The 21,084-nt window shown below is 46.2% G+C and overlaps 1 protein-coding gene and 1 long non-coding RNA gene across 2 annotated transcripts in view; both read left to right on the top strand.

The window, feature by feature from the left end:
* The first annotated feature begins 687 nt into the window (after positions 1–687).
* ZC3H4 (zinc finger CCCH-type containing 4) overlaps positions 688–21,084 on the top strand; it is a 27,543-nt gene continuing 7,146 nt past the window's right edge. The window contains exons 1-8 of the mRNA XM_085044016.1: positions 688–1,060; positions 9,803–10,010; positions 11,074–11,181; positions 13,413–13,626; positions 15,784–15,932; positions 17,174–17,267; positions 18,252–18,388; positions 20,144–20,299. Of these exons, the coding sequence (XP_084900142.1) occupies positions 909–1,060; positions 9,803–10,010; positions 11,074–11,181; positions 13,413–13,626; positions 15,784–15,932; positions 17,174–17,267; positions 18,252–18,388; positions 20,144–20,299 (1,218 nt within the window). The 5' untranslated portion in view covers positions 688–908. The remainder of the gene's footprint in view (positions 1,061–9,802; positions 10,011–11,073; positions 11,182–13,412; positions 13,627–15,783; positions 15,933–17,173; positions 17,268–18,251; positions 18,389–20,143; positions 20,300–21,084) is intronic.
* On the top strand, positions 2,375–3,294 carry LOC146424017 (uncharacterized). Its single transcript, XR_014847158.1, has 3 exons — positions 2,375–2,407; positions 2,806–2,907; positions 3,092–3,294. It is a non-coding gene; the product is annotated as an uncharacterized LOC146424017 (long non-coding RNA).

The following is a 21,084-nucleotide window of genomic DNA, read 5'->3' as shown; positions in this document are numbered from 1 at the left end:
AGAGATTCGGAAGTCTTCGGCGCGCTTAGGACAACTTGGCAAACGTTTGGCGAATTTCGCGAAAATCCCATGATTTTCCCATCCCAAACCGATGCGAAAAATCCCGTCAAGAATCAGAAAAATCGGATTTTTGGGGGGTTGTTTTCTCCTGGTTTTGGGAAATCTAGGCTGCTTGTTTTTTGGTTTTTTTCCCCCGAGTCAGCAGGATCCCCAACCGCCTTCCCCACTTCTTCCAGCTTTCCTAGATTTTCCTTGGAATTCAGGAGATTCGCGACAATTTGGAGGTTTTAGGTTGTTTTGGGGGGGTTTTTTTTGGTTTTTTTGGTTTTTTTTGCTGAGCGACACTTGGATGTGGAGAAACATCCGGTGGAGGAAATTCCCTGTCCTGAGCTGAACTCCAGGTGGGAAGAGAATTTTTGGGGAAACATCGAGTCCAATCACAAACCGGCACCGTGGCTTCGGGAGGCTTGAGAAAGAGGAATCCGTGAGGGAAAAAAAGCTTTAAAATATCCTTATAAGATTTCCTCCCTATAAAATATTTTCCTAAAATTTTTAAACGAGAATTTCCATATTGAGACATTCGCAAACACTCGGAAAACATCGGAAACGATCGGAGAGAATCCGGAGAGCTCCGGGGATCGCCGGAAAAACCCGACGAGCTCTTCGTGCCTCTCCGTCACCTTTCGGCACCCGCCGGAGCGGCGGCGCTCGGGTATTTCCGTCACCGCTCGGGTGTTTCCGGCGGCGCTCGGGTGTTTCCGGCGGCCGCCGGGGCGCTGCCTCAGGGCGGGCGCCATTTTGTGTGTCCGCCCGCGGAGCGCGGGGCGCGGGCGGAGGAGCCGCCGGGCCGAGCCCCCCGCGCCCTTCAGTGACTGTGCCCCCCGTTCTCCACCCCCTGCCCGTTGCCCATGGCCGTGGAGAGCCCGAGTGTCCCCCCCGCCGCCGCCGCCTCCCCCCCCAGCCCGCACTGCACCCCCCCTTCTCCGTCCTGCCACGGCAGCTGCAGCCTCCCCCGGCCGCCGCCGCCGCTCCAAGGCCACCATCACGGCCCGGACGAAAGGTCCAGTAACCGCCTCTCCCGAGCGCCTTCTCTGTGTGGCTGGGGGTCGGTCCGGCGCGCCGGACCAGGTTTGGGGAGGGGGCGGCGGGAGGGGAGGGGGAGGGAGCAGGGCCTGAGGGGGGGCTGGGGGAGGGGGCTGGGGGGCTATGAGGAGGAGGAGGGTGAGGAAGGGCTTGAGGGGACTGGGACGGCTGTGAAGAGGAAGAAGAGGAGGGGGAGGAAGGGCCTGAGGGGGTTGAGGGAGGGAGGAGGAGTGAGAGGGAAGGGCCTGAGGATGGGGGGTCGTGAGGAGGAGGAGGAGGGTGAGGAAGGGCCTGAGGGGGGTTTGAGGAGGAGGAAGGGCGTGAGGGGGCTGTGAAGAGGAAGAGGAGGAAGGAGGAGAGCGCTGTGGGGAAGGGGCTCCGAGGAGGAGGAGGAGGGTGAGGAAGGGCTTGAGGGGGATTGGGGAGGCTGTGAAGAGGAAGAAGAGGAGCGGGAGGAAGGGCCTGAGGGGGGTCTGAGGAGGAGGAGGAGGAGGAAGGGCCTGAGGGGGTTTTGGGGAAGGTCCGGGAGACTCTGAGGAGGAGGAGGAAGGAGGGTGAGGAAGGACTTGAGGGGTTTGAGGGGTTTGAGGAGGAGGAAGAGGGTGAGGAAGGGCCTGAGGGGGATGCGAGGGGGGTTTGAGGAGGAGGAGGAAGAAGGGCCTGAGGGGGTTTTGGGGAAGGTCCGGGACGCTCTGAGGAGGAGGAAGGAGGGTGAGGAAGGCCTGAGGGGGATTGAGGAGGCTGTGAGGAGGAAGGAGGAGAGCGCTGTGGGGAAGGGGCTCTGAGGAGGAGGAGGAGGGTGAGGAAGGCCTGGGGAGGGCTGTGAAGAGGAAGAGGAGGAAGGTGAGGAAGGCCTGAGGGGGATGTCGGGGGGCTGTGAAGAGAAAGAGGAGGAAGGACGGTGAGGAAGGAACTGAGGGGGCTGTGAAGAGGAAGAGGAGGAGGAAAGAGGGTGAGGAAGGCCTGGGGAGGCTGTAATGAGGAAGAGGAGGGTGAGGAAGGGTCTGAGGAGCCCTGGGGGGGCTGTGAAGAGGAAGAAGAGGAGGAAGGAGGGTGAGGAAGGCCTGCAGGAGCTGTGAAGAGGAAGAGGAGGAAGATGAAGAAGGGCCGGCTGGGGATTTGGGGGGATTTGAGGAGGAAGAGGAAGGATTTTGGGGTGGGAAGAGGAGGACAGGACAAGGTGGTCCTGAGGAGGAAGAGGAAGGGGAGGAAGAGCAGCTGAGGGATTTAGAGGGAATTTGGGGGGAATTGGAAGTGGAGAGGGCTGGAGGTGGTTGGGGCGATTTAGGGGCTTTTTTGGGGGGTTTAGCTCCTTTTTTGGGGGGTTAACTCCACTTTTTGGGAGGTTTAGCTCCTTTTTTTGGGGGGTTGAGCTCATTTTTAGGGTAATTTCTCTCCTGGCTGGGATCTAACTCCTTTTTCGGGGGATTTAGCTCCCTTTTGGGAGGTTTGACTCCTTTTTTGGGAGGTTTAGCTCCTTATTTTTGAGGGTTTTGCTCCTTTTTTTGGGGAGGTTTAGCTCCATTTTTGGGGGGTTTAACTCCTTTTGGGGGGGTTTAGTTCCTTTTTGGGATGTTTAACTCCTTATTTGGGCGGTTTAGCTCCTTTTTTGGGAGATTTAGCTCCTTTTTTTGGGCAGTTAACTCCACTTTTTGGGGGGTTTAGCTCCATTTAGGGAGGTTTAGCTCCATTTTGGGAGTTTTAACTCCTTTTTTTTGGGAGGTTTAGCTCCTTTTAGGGGGATTTAGCTCCTTTTTGGGCGGTTAACTCCACTTTTTGGGATGTTTAGCTCCTTTTTTGGGAGGTTTGGCTTCTTTTTGGGGGGTTTAGCTGCTTTTTGGGGTGTTTGGCTCCTTTTTTGGGAGGTTTAGCCCCTTTTTTGGGAAGTTTAGCCCCTTTTTTGGGAAGTTTAGCCCCTTTTTTGGGAGGTTTAGTTTCTTTTTAGGGAAATTTCTCTCCTGGCTGGGATCTAACTCCTTTTTCAGGGGGTTTAGGTCCTTTTTGGGAGGTTTAGCTCCATTTTTTGGGAGGTTTAGCTCCTTTTTTGGGGGGTTAACTCCTTTTTGGGAGGTTTAGCTCCATTTTTTGGGAGGTTTAGCTCCTTTTTGGGGGGTTTAGTTCCTCTTTGGGAGGTTTAGCTCCTTTTTTGGGAGGTTTAGCTCTTTTTTTGGGAGGTTTAGCTCCTTTTTTGGGAGGTTTAGCTCCTTTTTTTGGGGGACTTCGGGGGAATTTTGGGATCTAACTCCTTTTTTGGGGGGATTTAACTCCTCTTTTGGGTGTCTGGAGGGCGTTTAGACCCTTTTTTGGGGAGTTCAACCCCTCTTTTGAGGAATTCCAATCCTTTTTTGGGGGGATTTAGCTCCTTTTGGGGACCTTTTACCTCCTGGGTTGATCTCTAGTTCTTATTTTGGAGAGGTTTAGCATTTTTTGGGGGAATTTTAGCTCTTTTTTAAGGGTTTTAGCTCTTTTTTAGGGGTTTTAGTCCTTCTTTTGGGGGATTCAACCCTTTTTTTAGTGGATATTTAGGTCCTGGGTGGAGTTTAGCTTCTTTTTGGGGAGTTTAACTCCTTTTTTGGGAGGTTTAACTCCTTTTTGGGAGGATTTAACTCCTTTTTGGGAGGTTTAGCTCCTTTTTGGGAGGTTTAGCTCGTTTTTTTGGGAGGTTTAGCTCCTTATTTTGAGGCTTTAGCTCCTTTTTTGGGGGGTTTAGCCTCTTTTTGGGAGGTTTAGCTCCTTTTTTGGGGAGTTTAGCTCCATTTTAGGGGATTTAGCTCCTTTTTTAGGGGGTTTAGCTCTATTTTAGGGTGTTTAACTCCTTTTTTTGGGAGGTTTAGCTCCTTTTTGGGTAGGTTTAGCCCTTTTGGGGGATTTAACCTCATTTTTCCTGGGGTTTAGCTCCTTAATAAGCTCTTTATTTCCTCATTAAAATGCCCTTTTTGCCCCCAAAATCCCCTTTTTGTCCCCAAAATCCCCCCAGGTTGTGATCAGGAAATTTTGGGGATCCCTGGCTGGGATTTTGGGGAACAGCTTCACCTTCAAATGTTCCAAAATCTCCAAATCTTCCCCCAAAATCCCCTTTTTTTCTTCCTCTCCCTTCCCCACCATAACTCAAAACCATTTCCTCTATTCCAAATTTTATTTTTTTTGTAGTTAAGTCCAAATAATGTGAAAAAATCAGGAAAAAAAGGTAAAATCAGGGAGGTTTGGGGTTTATTCCTAGGAAAAAAGGTAAATCCAGGGAGGTTTGGGGGATTTTTAGGGGGAAAAAGGTAAATTAAGGGACTTTTGGGGGATTTTTAGGGGGAAAAAGGTTAAATTAAGGGATTTTGGGGAGAAAAAGGGAATTTGAGGTGGATTTTTATGGGAAAAAAGGGTAAATTCAAGGAGGTATTTTTAGGGAAAAAAGGTAGCTTGAGGGGATTTGGGATTATTTCTACCAAAAATAAGGCAAATTAAGGGAGTTTGGGGAGTTTTCCTCCAAAAAATAGGGCAAATTAAGGCAGTTTTGGGAATTTTCCTCCAAAAAAAAGGGTGAATTGAGGGAATTTGGGAGGTTATCCTGGGAAAAAAAGCCAAATCCAGGGGATTTTGGGGTTCTGGGGGGTGGGAAATGAGTGGAAAATGCGGAATTTGGAGGTTTTTTTTGCTGCCTTTTCCCCTTTCTCTCGTCCCCCCTGCAGTTCCCGTGTAAAATCTGTGAATATCCATGTAAAATCCATGTAAAATCCATGTAAAATCCATGTAAAATCCATGTAAAATCCATGTAAAACCCATGTAAAATCCATGTAAAAATCCCTGTAAGCCCCAGTAACCCCAATGTGTCCAAACCAAGCAGAAATCTCCCCAAAAATTAAGTCACAAAAGCACACAATCCCCAAAAAAAAATCCAAAAAAAGAAAGAAAAAAAAAAAAAGGGACATTTCCAGGTGAAACATCCCAAACGGAAATGAGATTTCCCACCAAAAAAACCCCAAAAAAAGTGGAAAAGTTGGAAAAAAAAAGTGTGAAAACCATAAAAAAAGGTGGTAAGAAGCACCTCAGAGTCCTCACACTGCCCTCTGCCCTCCGCCAGGTGTGTAACAACCACTCAGCTCCCAAAAAATCGGGATTTTGGGCTCTTTTCCCTTCCCCACACACTTCTCCCTGTTTCCTGTTGAAGCACAAGTTGGGTTTTGCTTTTATTCCCTTTTATTTGCTTTTATTATTTCCTTTTATTCCCTAAAAAAACCCCAGAAGTTAAATCCAGGAATTTTTCATTTATTTCCTTTTATTTCCCTTTATTCCTTTTCTTTTTTATTTCCTTTTATTTTCTTTTATTCTTATTTCCTTTTATTTTCTTTTATTTCTTTTTATTTCTTCTTATTTCCTTTTATTTTCTTTTATTTTCTTTTGTTTTCTTCTATTTCCTAAAAAAAAACTCCAAAAGTTAAATCCAGGAGTTTCCCTTTTTTTCCCTTTTATTCCCTTTTATTCTATTTTGTTTCCTTTTATTCTCTAAAAAAACTCCAGAAGTTAAATCCAGGAGTTTTCCTTTTATTCCCTTTTATATTTCCTTTTATTTCCTTTTATTTGCTTTTATTTTCTTCTATTTCTTTTTATTTCCTTTTTTTCCCTTTTATTCCCTTTTATTTGCTTTTATTTCCTTTTATTCCCTTTTATTCTCTAAAAAACCTCCAGAAGTTAAATCCAGGAGTTTCCCTTTTATTCCTTTTTATTATTTCCTTTTATTCCCTAAAAACCCCAGAAGTTAAATCCAGGAATTTTCTTTTTATTCCCTTTTATTTCCTTTTATTCCCTTTTATTCCTTTTTGTTTCCTTTTGTTTCCTTTTATTCCCTAAAAAAAATCCCAAAAGTTAAATCCAGGAATTTTCCTTTTATTTCCTTTTATTCCCTTTTATTTTCTTTTATTTTCTTTTATTTCTTTTTATTTCCTTTTAGTCTCTTTTATTCCTTTTTGTTTCTTTTTGTTTCCTTTTGTTTCCTTTTATTCCCTAAAAAAATCCCAAAAGTTAAATCCAGGAATTTTCCTTTTATTTCCTTTTATTTGCTTTTATTTGCTTTTATTCTCTAAAAAAAACCGCAGAAGTTCAATCCAGGAATTTCCCTTTTATTCCCTTTTATTTCATTTTATTCCCTTTTATTTTCTAAAAAAAATCCTGGAAGTTAAAAGGGAATAAAAGGGAAACTCCTGGATTTATTTGCTTTTATTTCGTTTTATTATTTCCTTTTATTTCCTAAAGAAACCCAAAAGTTAAATCCAGGAGTTTCCCTTTTATTCCATTTTATTCCCTAAAAAAATTCCAGAAGTTAAATGCAGGAATTTCCCTTTTATTCCCTTTTATTTCCTTTTATTCCCTAAAAATCCCCAGAAGTTAAATCCAGGAATTTCCCTTTTATTCCCTTTTATTCCCTTTTATTCCCTTTTGTTTCCTTTTGTTTCCTTTTATTTCCTTTTATTCCCTAAAAAAATCCCAAAAGTTAAATCCAGGAATTTCTCTTTTACTTCCTTTTATTCCTTTTTATTTCCTTTTATTTGCTTTTATTCCCTAAAAAACCCCAGAAGTTAAATCCAGGAGTTTCCCTTTTATTCCCTTTTATTTCATTTTATTTTCTAAAAAAATCCTGGAAGTTAAAAGGGAATAAAAGGGAAACTCCTGGATTTATTTGCTTTTATTTCCTTTTATTCCCTAAAAAACCCCCAGAAGTTAAATTCAGGAGTTTCCCTTTTATTTCCTTTTATTCCCTAAAAAAAATTCAGAAGTTAAATCCAGGAATTTTCCTTTTATTCCCTTTTATTTCCTTTTTTTTTCCTTTTATTTGCTTTTATTAGCTTTTATTTCCTTTTACTTCTTTTTTGCATTTTGTTCCCTAAAAAAAATCCCAGAAGTTAAATCTAGAAATTTTCCATTTATTTCCTTTTATTTCCTTTTATTCCATTTTATTCCCTAAAAAAATCCCAAAAGTTAAATCCAGGAATTTTCCTTTGATTCATTTCTATTCCTTTTTATTCCCTTTTATTCCCTTTTATTTCTTTTTATTCCCTTTTATTCCCTTTTATTTCCTTTTATTCCCTTTTATTTCCTTTTGTTTCCTTTTGTTTCCTTTTATTACCTAAAAAAACCCAGAAGTTAAATCCAGGAATTTTCTTTTTGTTCCCTTTTATTTCCTTTTATTTTCTTTTATTTCTTTTTATTTCATTTTTTTCCCTTTTATTTCCTTTTATTCTCTTTTATTTCCTTTATTCCTTTTATTCCCAAAAAAATCCCAATTCTCTTTTATTTCCTTTTATTTCCTTTTATTCCCTAAAAAAATCCCAAAAGTTAAATCCAGGAGTTTCCCTTTCATTCCCTTTTATTCCCTTTTATTCCCTTTTATTCCCTTTTATTCCATCTTATTTTTTTTTTTTCCTCTTTTATTTCCTTTTATTTCCTTTTATTTCCTTTTATTTCCTTTTATTTCCTTAAAAAACCCCAAAAGTGAAATCCAGGAGTTTCCCTTTTTTTCCCTTTTTTTCCTTTTTTTTTCTCTTTTATTCCCTTTTATTCCCTAAAAAAACCCAGAAGTTAAATCCAGAAATTCCCTTTTATTCCCTTTTATTCCCATTTATCCCCAAAAAACCCCAAAATCCAGAAGTGAACTGCAGGAGTTTCACCTCTGCGACACCAATTAGAGCTCATTAGGGAGTTAATTAATTAATTCCAGAGGGACTTTTGGTGGATTTTGGGATTTTGGAATAAAAACTCATTTTTCCCGATTTTTCCCATTCCTGCTCCTCATTCCCAACATTCCCAAATCCACAAAAACCAGCTGGAAACTCTGGAATTGCGTTGGGATGGAAATAATTATAATTATCCGGATTTTGTGGCTGAAAAATTCCAGAATTATTAGGATTTTGAGGCTGAAAAATTCCAGAATTCTCAGGATTTTGTGGCTGAAAAATTCCAGAATTCTCAGGATTTTTTGGCTGAAAAATTCCAGAATTATTAGGATTTTGTGGCTGAAAAATTCCATAATTATCAGGATTTTGTGGCTGAAAAATTCCATAATTCTCAGGATTTTGTGGCTGAAAAATTCCATAATTATTAGGATTTTTTGGCTCTAAAATTCCATAATTATTAGGATTTTGTGGCTGAAAAATTCCAGAATTCTTAGATTTATTGATTTTAAGGTTCTCAGACTCTGGGATTTGTTGGATTTTTGGGAATTTTGGATTTTTGGGGTTGCAGGACTCAAACCTCCCTGGATTTTGTGAGATTTTGTGGGATTTTGGTGAATTTGGGGATTCCAGGAATTCCCTGATTTTTAGGATTCCTGCAATTCCGAGGTGGGATTTTGGGATTTTGGGATTTTGCAGAATTCCATAGCTTTAGCATTCCAAGTTTTTACATTTCCCAGGGAAATTTTTGATCCAAATTCCATCATCAGAATTCGGGGATTTTCAGGATTATCCAAAATATTTGGGACAATTCATCCCAAATATCTCACATTCCCTGATTTCATGCCTCCCAAATCCCACAACCCCAAAATTTTAGGATTCCAGCAGCTCTCAGATCCCAAAATTCCAGTTTTTTCCTGGAAACTGGAAATTTCCCACAACTGGAATTTTATCCTAAAATCCCTGAATTCCTCCAGCTCTGGATTAATTCAATTAATCCAATTTTATTCTTTAATTCCCACTGATCTCCACCTTTCCCTCCCTCCCTCCCTGCGGGATTTCCTGGCATTTTGGGGTTTTTTGGGAATAATTCCAGCCAGGAATGAGGAATTGGGGTTGGAGACACTGCAGGTCGTGGATTTGGGAGGAGATTGGGATGGGAAATGGGGCAGAATTGGGGTTTTTGGGAGGAGATTGGGATGGGAAATGGGGCAGAATTGGGGTTTTTGGGAAGAGATTGGGATGGGAAATGGGGCAGAATTGGGGTTTTTGGGGAGAGATTGGGATGGGAAATGGGGCAGAATTGGGGTTTTTGGGAAGAGATTGGGATCCGGGGATTTGGGGGATTCCCAGGGGTTTGGGAATCCAAACCAGGGATTTGGGGGATTCACCAGGAACTCAGGAATTCACCAGGAGTTTGGGAATCTACCAGGGATTTGGGGGATCCCCAGGAATTTGGGAATCTACCAGGAATTTGGGAATTCATGAGAAATTTGGGGAATCCACCAGGGATTTGGGGGATTCCCAGGAGTTTGGGAATCCACCAGGAATTTGGGAATTCATGAGAAATTTAGGGAATTTACTAGGAATTCGGGAATCCCCAGGAATTTGGGAATTCATGAGAAATTCAGGGAATCCACCAGGAGTTTGGGAGATTCTGAGGAGTTTGGGAATCCACCAGGGATTCAGGAATTCTGAGAAATTTGGGGAAATTACCAGGAATTTGGGAATCCACCAGGAATTCAGGAATCCATGAGAAATTTGGGGAATTCTGAGGAGTTTGGGAATCCACCAGGGATTTGGGGGATTCTGAGGAGTTTGGGGATCCACGAGGAATTTGGGGAATCCATGAGAAATTCAGGAATCCACCAGAAATTCAGGAATCCACCAGAAATTCAGGAATCCACCAGAAATTTGGGAATCCACCAGAAATTCAGGAAATCCACGAAAAATTTGGGGAATCCACCAGGAATTCAGGACTCCACCCCCCAACCCACTCACCCCAAAGACCTCCAACTCCCCTTTTCCCAAAAAAACCCCAAATCTCCCGTTTTTTCCCGCAGGGAGGATGGGGAGCTGGAGGAGGGCGAGCTGGAGGACGACGGCGGCGATGAGAACATTCCGGAACATTCCCAACGCCAGGAAAGGGGACGGAGGGAGAGACACCACAGCGACTCCGAGGAGGAGAAATCCCACCGCAGGATGAAGAGGAAACGGCGCAAGGAGAAGGAGAAGAGGAGATCCAAGAAAAAGAGGAAATCCAAGCACAAGGTGGGAATTTTCCCCTTGGGATTCGTTGGGAGTTCCTGGTTGGGTTTGGGGTGGAAAAATGGGATTTTCACCTTGGGATTGGGAATTCCCAGTGGGTTTTGGGGTGGAAAAATGGGATTTTCCCCTTGGCATTGGGAATTCTCAGTGGGTTTTGGGATGGAAAAATGGGATTTTCGCTTTGGGATTGGGAGTTTCCAGTGGGTTTTGGGGTGGAAAAATGGGATTTTCCCCTTGGAATTGGGAGTTTCCAGATGGTTAATGGGATTTTCCCGTTGGGATTGGGAATTCCCAGTCGGTTTTGGGGTGGATTTTGGGTTTTTTCCCTGTGGGATAATGGGATTTTCCCCTTGGAATTAATTGGGAGTTCCTAGTGGGTTTTGGGTTGGATTTTGGGTTTTGGGGTGGAGAAATGGGATTTTCCCCTTGAAATTGGGAATTCCCAGTTGGTTTTGGGGTGGATTTTGGGTTTTTTCCCTGTGGGATAATGGGATTTTCCTCTTGGAATTGGGAATTCCCAGTGGTTTTGGGGTGGAAAAATGGGATTTTCCCCTTGGGATTCATTGGGAGTTCCCAGTTGGTTTTGGGTTTTCCCTGTGGAATAATGGAATTTTCCCTTGGAATTGGGAATTCCCAGTGGGTTTTGGGATGGATTTTGGGTTTTTTCCCTGTGGGATAGTGGGGAAATTCCTTGGATTTCTGCTGCTCTGCAGAGCGGAGTGGGAATTCCAGGGGCTGGGAAGGGAATTCCAGGGGCTGGGTGGGAATTCCAGGGAATTCCAGGGATATTCCAGGGAATTCCAGGGATTGGGAAGGGAATTCCAGGGAAATTCCAGGGAAATTCCAGGGGCTGGGAAGGGAATTCCAGGGAAATTCCAGGGAATTCCTGGGATTGGGAAGGGAATTCCAGGGAAATTCCAGGGGCTGGGAAGGGAATTCCAGGGAATTCCAGGGAAATTCCAGGGAATTGCGGGAAATTCCAGGGAATTCCAGGGAAATTCCAGGGAAATTCCAGGGAATTCAGGGAATTCCGGGGTCAGCAGTGACCTTTTCTGGGATTTCCCAGCGCCACGCCTCGTCCAGCGAGGATTTCTCCGACTACAGCGACGACTCCGAGTACAGCCCTGGGGAGAAGGGACACCGGAAATACCGCGAGTACAGCCCGCCGTATTCCGTGAGTGAGACTGGGAATTAAAACTGGGAATACTGGGAGTTACTGGGGATAGAAACTGGGAAATACCGCGAGTACAGCCCGCCCTACTCCGTGAGTGTACTGGGAATAGAAACTGGGAGTTACTGGGGATAGAAACTGGGAATGACTGGGGATAGAAACTGGGAAATACCGCGAGTACAGCCCGCCCTACTCCGTGAGTGTACTGGGAATAACTGGGAATAGAAACTGGGAATTACTGGGGATAGAAACTGGGAAATACCGCGAGTACAGCCCGCCCTACTCCGTGAGTGAACTGGGAATTAAAACTGGGAATACTGGGAGTTACTGGGGATAGAAACTGGGAAATACCGCGAGTACAGCCCGCCCTACTCCGTGAGTTTACTGGGAATACTGGGAATTACTGGGGATAGAAACTGGGAATGACTGGGAATAGAAACTGGGAAATACTGGGACTACAGCCCACCGTATTCTGTGAGTTTACTGGGAATAGAAACTGGGAATGCTGGGGATAGAAACTGGGAAATACCGTGAGTACAGCCCACCGTACTCCGTGAGTTTACTGGGAATTAAAACTGGGAATACTGGGGATAGAAACTGGGAGTACAGCCCGCCCTACTCTGTGAGTCTTACTGGGAATGCTGGGAATTGAAACTGGGAATACTGGGGATAAAAACTGGGAATTGCTGGGAGTACAGCCTGCCCTACTCCGTGAGTTTACTGGGAATACTGGGAGTAACTGGAAATAACAACTGGGAGTAACTGAGAATAACTGGGAGTAGCTGGAAGTAACAACTGGGAGTAACTGGGAATAACAAACTGGGATTAACTGGGAATAACTGGGAATAACAAACTGGGATTAACTGGGAATAACTGAGAGTAACTGGGAATAACAACTGGGAATAACTGGGAGTGCCAAGCTCCCCCCATTCCCCTTCCCAGTCCCACCAGTACTCCCAGTGCCAGGGAATAACTGGGAATGAGTAACTGGAAATGAGTAACTGGGAATCCCAACCTGTCCCATTGCCATTCCCAGTCCCACCAGTACTCCCAGTGCCAGGGAATGATTGGGAATAACTGGGATAACAACTGGGAATAACTAACTGGGAATCCCAACCTCTCCCATTGCCATTCCCAGTCCCACCAGTACTCCCAGTGCCAGGGAATAACTGGGAATAACTAACTGGGATTAACTGGGAGTCCCAACCTCTCCCATTGCCCTTCCCAGTCCCACCAGTACTCCCAGTGCCAGGGAATAACTGGGAATGAGTAACTGGGACTAACTGGGAATAACAACTGGGACTAACTGGGAATAACTGGGAATAACTAACTGGGAGTGCCAACCTCTCCCCATTGCCGTTCCCAGTCCCACCAGTACTCCCAGTGCCAGGGAATAACTGGGACTAACTGGGAATAACTGGGAATAACAACTGGGAATAACTAACTGGGAGTGCCAACCTCCCCCTGTTCCCGTTCCCAGTCCCACCAGTACTCCCAGTGCCAGGGAATAACTGGGAATGAGTAACTGGGAATCCCAACCTCTCCCCTTCCCAGTTCCACCAGTACTCCCAGTGCCAGGGAATAACTGGGAATAACAACTGGGAATGAGTAACTGGGAGTCCCAACCTCCCCCTGTTCCCATTCCCAGTCCCACCAGTACTCCCAGTGCCAGGGAATAACTGGGAATAACCGGGAATAACTAACTGGGATTAACTGGGACTCCCAACCTCTTTTCCATTCCCCATTCCCAGTCCCACCAGTACTCCCAGTGCCAGGGAATAACTGGGAATAACAAATGGGAATAACTGGGAGTAACAACTGGGAATAACTGGGAGTAACTGGGAATGAGTAACTGGGAGTGCCAACCTTCCCCCATTGCCATTCCCAGTCCCACCAGTACTCCCAGTGCCAGGGAATAACTGGGAATAACCAGCTGGGAGTCCCAACCTCTCCCATTCCCCATTCCCAGTCCCACCAGTACTCCCAGTGCCAGCGAGTAACTGGGAATGAGTAACTGGGAATAACTAACTGGAAGTCCCAACCTCTCCCCTTCCCAGTCCCACCAGTACTCCCAGTGCCAGCGAGTAACTGGGAATGAGTAACTGGGAATAACTAACTGGGAGTCCCAACCTCTCTCCTTCCCCATTCCCAGTCCCACCAGTGCTCCCAGTGCCAGGGAATAACTGGGAATGAGTAACTGGGAATCCCAACCTCTCTCCATTCCCCATTCCCAGTCCCACCAGTACTCCCAGTGCCACCCAGCCGCCCCCAAGAAGAGCCTGTACCCCAAGGGGGACGCCAAGGGCTATGGGGGATCCTACGAGGAGTTTGAGCACGAGGAGTTTGCGCCCTACGAGGAGGAGGAGGAGCCCAAGGAGGACTTTGATGATTTCTCCAAGGAGCTCAACCAGTACAGGAGGTCCAAGGATGGATCCCATCGTGGTAGAGGTATGGGGGAAATGGGGAAAAATGGGGAAAATCCCAAAAAAAAATGGGTGGGGAAATGAAAAAAATGGGTGGGGAAATGAAAAAAGCCAAAAAAAAAAGGGTGGAGAAACAAAAAAACTGTGGGGGAAAATGGAAAACCCCAAAAAAAAAGGGTGGGAAAATGAAAAAGCTCCAAAAAATTGTGTGGGAAAATGAAAAAACCCCAAAAAAAAAGGGTGGGAAAATGAAAAAGCTCCAAAAAACTGTGTGGGAAAATAAAAAAACCCCAAAAAAAGGGTGGGAAAATGAAAAAACTCCAAGAAACTGTGTGGGGAAATAAAAAAAAGGCGTGGGAAAATGAAAAAACCCCAAAAAACCGTGTGGGAAGATGAAAAAAAAACCAAAAAAATGTGGGAAAATGAAAAAAACCCTAAAAAAAAAGGGTGGAAGAAGAAAAAAATCACATGGGAAAATGAAAAAACACAAAAAAACCCGTGTGGGAAAATGAAAAAAAACACAAAAGAGCCAGGTAGGTAAATGAAAAAAACCCCAAAAAACTAGGTAGGGAAATGAAAAAAGCGAAAAAAAAGAGGGTGGGAAAATGTAAAAAACCCCGAAAAAAAAGGGTGGGAAAATGAAAAAACTCCAAAAAACTGTGTGGAGAAATAAAAAAAAGGTGTGGGAAAATGAAAAAAACCCAAAAAAAAGGTGTGGAAAAAGAAAAAAACCGCATGGGAAAATGAAAAAACCCAAAAAAAGTGTGTGGGAAAATGAAAAAACCCCCAAAAAAACTGCGATTTTGGGTATTTTTCCCCAAAATCCCGCTATTTTTGCCCAAAATCCCATTATTTCCCCCCAAAATCCCACTATTTCCCCCCAAAATCCCACTATATTTACCCGAAATCCCACTACTTTGCCCAAAATCCTCTATTTCCCAAAATCCCAATATTTCCCCAAAATCCCACTATTTCCCCCAAAATCCCACTATTTCCCCAAAATTCCCTCTATTTCCCTCCAAATCCCACTTTTCCCCCCAAAATCCCTTTTTTTCCCAAAATCCCGCTATTTCCCAAAATCCCATTTTTTCCCCAAAACCACCTATTTTCCCCAAAATCCCAATATTTTCCCCAAAATCCCGCTATTTCCCCCCAAAATCCCATTATTTTTGCTGAAACCCCTATTTCCCCCAAAATCCCTTTTCCCCCAAAATCTCTATTTCCCCGAAACCCCTATTCCCCCAAAATCCCTCTATTTCCCCCAAACCCCGCTGTATTTTTAATCCCACTATTTTGCCGAAATCCCTCTATTTTCCCCAAATCCTCTCTTCCCCAAAAATCCCACTATTTCCCCAAAATCCCATTATTTTTGCCCGAAACCTTATTTCTCCCCAAATCCCACTATTTTTCCCCAAATGCTTCTATTTTATCCTGAAATCCCGCTATTTTCCCCCGAAATCCCACTATTTTTCCCCAAAATCCCACTATTCCTCCCAAAATCCCACTATTTTTTCCCAAAATGCCTTTATTTCTCCCAAAATCCCGCTATTTTTCCTGCTATCTTCCCCCGAAATCCCACTATTTCTCCCCAAATCCCACTATTTCCCCCCAAAATCCCTCTATTTTCCCCGAAACCCCGCTATTTCCCCCAAAATCCCATTATTTTTTCCCAAAATCCCGCTATTTCCCCCCAAAATCCTGCTATTTTTCCCTGAAATCCCATTATTTTTTGCCCAAAAACCCCCTATTTCCCCAAATCCCACTATTTCCACCCCAAAATCCCTCTATTTCCCCCAAATCACTATATTTGCCCAAATCCTATTTACTGCCAAATCCACTATTTTCCCGAAATCCCTATTTTTCCAAAATCCCTCTATTTCCCTCCAAAATCCCATTATTTTTGCCCAAAACCCCCTATTTCCCCCAAAATCCCCTATTCCCCCAAAATCCCTCTATCCCCCAAACCCCCACTGTTATTTTCCCGAAATCACTATTTTTCCCCAAATCCTCTACTTCCCCCAAAATCCACTATTTCACCCCAAAATCCCATATTTCCCCCAATCCTATTTAAACCCCTATTTCCCCCAAAATCCCACTATTTCCCCCCAAAATCCCCCTATTTCTCCCAAAACCCCACTATTTCCCCCCCCAAACCCCACTATTTCCCCGTTCCCGCTGGCAGGTGGCCGCGGTGGCCGGGCGCGGGGTTTCCGTGGCCGCGGTGGCCGCGGGGCGATTCGGGGCCGAGGGCTGGGCAGGGCCAGGGGCAGAGGCAGGAGCAGCGACGGCCCCGAGGAGGAGGAGGAGGGATACGACATGGACGACGTGGAGGTGAGACTTGTGGGGTTTGTGGGGTTTTTGGGGGTTTGGGGTGGGATTTGCACATCCTTTTGGGGTTCTGAGTCTGTTTTGGGTTCTGATCCTGTTCTGGGTGGGATTCCCATCCCCTTTTGTGGTTCTGAGTCTGTCATAGGGTTGTGATTGTATTCTGGGGCTTCTGGATGGGATTTCCATCCCCTTTTGGGGTTTTGAGTCTGTTATGGGGTTCTGATCCCGTAATGGGATTTCTGATGGGATTTGTACCCCCTTTTGGGGTTTTGAGTCTGTTTTGGGGTTCTGAGTCTGTAATGGGGTTTGGGATGGGATTTGCACCCCCTTTTGGGATTCTGAGTCTGTAATGGGGTTCTGATCCCATCTTGGGATTTGGGAAGGGATTCCCATCCCCTTTTGGGGTTCTGATCCTATTCTGGGGTTCCAGATGGGATTTCCATCCACTTTTGGGATTCTGAGTCTGTAATGGGGTTCTGGATGGGATTTGCACCTTGTTTTGGGGTTCTGAGTCTGTCATGGGGTTCTGATCCTATTCTGGGTGGGATTTCCATCCCCTTTTGGGGTTCTGTTCCCATCCTGGAGCTCTGACCCTATTCTGGGGTTCTGGACGGGATTCCCATCCCCTTTTGGGGTTCTGAGGCTGTCATGGGGTTTTGATCCAATCCTGGGATTTCTGATGGGATTCCCATCCCGTTTTGGGGTTCTGACCCCATCCTGGATGGGATTTGCACCTTGTTTTGGGGTTCTGAGTCTGTTTTGGGGTTCTGGTCCCATCCTGGGGCTCTGATCCTATTCTGGGATACTGGATGGGATTTGCACCTCCTTTTGGGGTTCTGAGTCTGTAATGGGGTTCTGATCCTATTCTGGGTAGGATTTCTATCCCCTTTTGGGGTTCTGAGTCTGTTTAGGGGTTCTGATCCTATTCTGGGGTTCTGGATGGGATTTCCATCCTGTTTTGGGGTTCTGAGTCTGTAATGGGGTTCTGATCCCATCCTGGGGCTCTGATCCTATTCTGGGTGGGATTTCTATCCCCTTTTGGGGTTCTGAGTCTGTCATAGGGTTGTGATTGTATTCTGGGGTTTCGGATGGGATTTCCATCCCCTTTTGGGGTTCTGATCCTATTCTGGGGTTCTGGATGGGATTCCCACCCCGTTTTGGGGCTCTGACCGCCCTCCAGAATTCCCATCCCATTTTGGGGTTCCGGTTGGGATTCCATCCCCTCAGAATTCCCATTTTCCCAGTTCTGTGACCCCGAGGAGCCTCTGGGGGATGACGAGTTTGATGATTACGCCAAGGAGCTGTCGCAGTACCGGCGCAGCAAGGAGCGGGGCCGGGGTGAGAATTCCCAAATCCCAAATCCCTTCACAAATCCCAAATCCCTTCCCAAATCCCAAATCCCATCCCAAATCCCAAATCCCATCCCAGATCCCAAATCCCAAATCCCAAATCCCATCCCAAATCCCAAATCCCAAATCCCAAATCCCAAATCCCAAATCCCATCCCAGATCCCAAATCCTAAATCCCAAATCCCAAATGCCATCCCAAATCCCAGATCCCAAATCCCACCCCAAATCCCATCCCAAATCCCAAATCCCATCCCAGATCCCAAATCCCAAATCCAAAATCCCAAATCCCAAATCCCATCCCAAATCCCAAATGCCATCCCAAATCCCACATCCCAAATCCCACCCCAAATCCCTTCCCAGATCTCAAATCCCATCCCAAATCCCAAATCCCATCCCAGCCCCATTCCCACCCCAAATCTCCATTCCCAGCCCCATTCCCACCCCAAATCCCACCCCAAATCCCCCATTTCCCACTCCAAATCCCCCAAATCCCACAATTCCCACCCCAAATCCCATCCCACCCCAAATCCCCCAAATCCCACCCCAAATCCCCCAATCCCCACCCCAAATCCCCCAAATCCCCAATTTCCCACCCCAAATCTCCATTCCCACCCCAAACCCCAAATCCCACCCCAAATCCTTCCCACCCCAAATCTCCCCAAATCCCACCCCAAATCCCACCCCAAATCCCCATTCCACCCAAATCCCACATTCCCACCCCAATTCCCACCCCAAATCTCACCCCAAATTCCCCAAATCCACCCCAAATCCCCCAAATCCCCAATTCCCCCCCAAATCTCCATTCCCACCCCAAATCCCCACCCCAAATCTCCCCAATCCCCACCCCAAATCCCCCAAATCCCCTAATTCCCACCCCAAATCCCCATCCCCAGCCCCATTCCCACCCCAAATCCCACCCCCCAAATCCCCCAATCCCACCCCAAACCCCCCAATCTCCGTTTCCCCGCTGCAGGGCTGAGCCGGGGTCGCGGCCGCGGCGCTCGGGGTCGTGGCGGCAAGGGGCCGGGCAGAGGGCGCGGCCGCGGCCGCAGCGGGATGGGCAAACCAGCGGTCAACGACGACGACGAGTTCTACGACGACGACATGGCGGTGAGCGGGAATTGCCGGTGGGAATCCCAAAAAAATCCCGAAAATTCCCAGTGGGAATCCCGAAAATCTCGAAAATTCCCAGTGGGAATCGCAAAAATCCCAAAAATTCCCAGTGGGAATCCCAAAAAAATCCCCAAAATTCCCAATGGGAATCCCAAAAAAATCCCAAAAATTCCCAGTGGGAATCCCAAAAATTCCCGATGGGAATCCCAAAAATCCTCCCAGGAACCGGAATTCCCAATGGGAATCCCAAAAATTCCCAATGGGAATCCCAAAAATCCCAAAAATTCCCAATGGGAATCCAAAAAATCCTCCCAGGAACTGGAATTCCCAGTGGGAATCCCAAAAAAATCCCGAAAGTTCCCAGTGGGAATCCCGAAAATTCCCAGTGGGAATCCCAAAAATCCCAAAAATTCCCAGTGGGAATCCCAAACATCCTAACAGGAACCAGAATTCCCAATGGGAATCCCAAAAATTCCCAATGGGAATCCCAAAAATCCCAAAAATTCCCACTGGGAATCCCACAAGTCGCAAAAATTCCCAATGGGAATCCCAAAAATTCCCACTGGGAATCACAAAAATCCTAACAGGAACTGGAATTCCCAATGACAATCCCGAAAATCCCAAAAATTCCCAATGGGAATCCCAAAAAAATCCCAAAAATTCCCATTGGGAATCCCAAAAATCCTCCCAGGAACCAACTGGGATCGTCCCAGTTCCTGCTGGGAATCCCAAAAATCCCAAAAATTCCCAATGGGAATCCCAAAAATTCCCATTGGGAATCCCAAAAATCCTCCCAGGAACTTACTGGGATCGTCCCAGTTCCTGCTGGGAATCCCAGAAATCCTCCCAGGAACCCAAAATCTTCCCAGTTCCTGCTGGGAATCCCAAAAATCCTCCCAGGAACCGGAATTCCCACTGGGAATCCCAAAAAATTCCTGCCAGGAACCCAAAATCTTCCCAGTTCCTGCTGGGATGGGTTTTTCCTGCTTGTTGTTCCCCCCAAATTATAGGATTTTGGGCTCAGCACAACAAAATCTCCCTTTTCCCCCCTAAAATCCTTTAATTTTGGGCTCAGCACACCCCAATCCCCTTTTCCATCCCAAAATCCCAAATTTCCTCCTCCCCAAACCCCACCTGGGCTGCAAATTTCCCATTTTCCCCGTTTTTCACCCCAATTTTTGGGATTTTTGGGGTTTTCCAGAATGGGGGGAATTACCAATCCCCTTTTCCTCCCTAAAATCCCAAATTTTGGGCTCAGCACACCCCAATCCCCTTTTCCATCCCAAAATCCCAAATTTCCTGCTCCCCAAACCCCACCTGAGCTGCAGATTCCCCGTTTTTCCCGTTTTTCACCCCAATTTTCGGGGATTTTTGGGGTTTTCCAGGACAGGGGGAATTACCAATCCCCTTTTCCCCCCTAAAATCCCAAATTTTCTCCTCCCCAAACCCACCTGGGCTGCAGATTTCCCGTTTTTCCCGTTTTTCCCGTTTTTCCCATTTTCCCCGTTTTTCCCGTTTTCCCCGTTTTTCACCCCAATTTTCGAGGATTTTTGGGGTTTTCCAGGACGGAGGGAATTACCAATCCCCTTTTCCTCCCTAAAATCCTTTAATTTTCTCCTCCCCAAACCCACCTGAGCTGCGGATTTTCCGTTTTTCCCGTTTTTCCCGTTTTTCCCATTTTCCCCGTTTTTCCCATTTTTCCCGTTTTTCCCATTTTTCACCCCAATTTTTGGGGATTTTTGGGGTTTCCAGGACGGAGGGAATTACCGGCGCAACGACCACGACAAGCCTCACCTGCCCTCGGACAAGAAGGGCAAAGTGATCTGCAAGTACTTCGTGGAGGGCAGGTGCACCTGGGTGAGGAATTCCCGCCGGAATGTTCCGGAAAACGCGGAGGGGGGAGGGGAGGCGGGCCGGGGAATCCTTCTGGAATGTTCCTGGGGGGGTTGGGGGGAAGGGAGGAGTGCTGGGGGGAGGTGGGAATGGCAGGGTGGGAATTTTGGGGGTCTTACCTGTGCCCCTTTCATCTCACCTGTCTCACCTGTATCCCACCTCTGTCTCACCTGAGTCTCACCTATGTCTCACCTCTGTCCCACCTGTCCCACCTGTGTCTCACCTGTCTCTCACCTGTCTCACTTGTGTCTCACTTGTCTGACCTGTCTGTATCTCACCTGTCTCACCTGTATCTCACCTGTCTCACCTGTATCTCACCTGTCTGTATCTCACCTGTCTCTCACCTGTCTCATCTGTCTCTCGCCTGTCTGTATCTCACCTGTATCTCACCTGTCTCTCACCTGTATCTCACCTGTATCTCACCTGTCTCATCTGTCTGTATCTCACCTGTATCTCACCTGTCTTACTTGTGTCTCACCTGTGTCTCACCTGTCTTACTTGTGTCTCACCTGTGTCCCACCTGTGTCACCTGTATCTCACCTGTCTCTCACCTGTATCTCACCTGTCTCACCTGTATCTCACCTGTATCCCACCTGTGTCTCACCTGTCTCTCACCTGTCTCTCACCTGTCTGTATCTCACCTGTATCTCACCTGTATCTCACCTGTCTGTGTCTCACCTGTCTCTCACCTGTATTTCACCTGTATCTCACCTGTCTCTCACCTGTATCTCACCTGTGTGTATCTCACTTGTATCTCACCTGTATCTCACCTGTCTGTGTCTTACCTGTATCTCACCTGT

The sequence above is a fragment of the Lichenostomus cassidix genome, unplaced genomic scaffold (assembly GCF_008360975.1).
Source record: "Lichenostomus cassidix isolate B80296 unplaced genomic scaffold, HeHo_3.0 HiC_scaffold_35, whole genome shotgun sequence".
In the NCBI taxonomy this organism is placed as follows: Eukaryota; Metazoa; Chordata; class Aves; order Passeriformes; family Meliphagidae; genus Lichenostomus; species Lichenostomus cassidix.
Note: the sequence above shows the minus strand (reverse complement) of the source record. Positions and strands in the feature narration are given on the sequence as shown.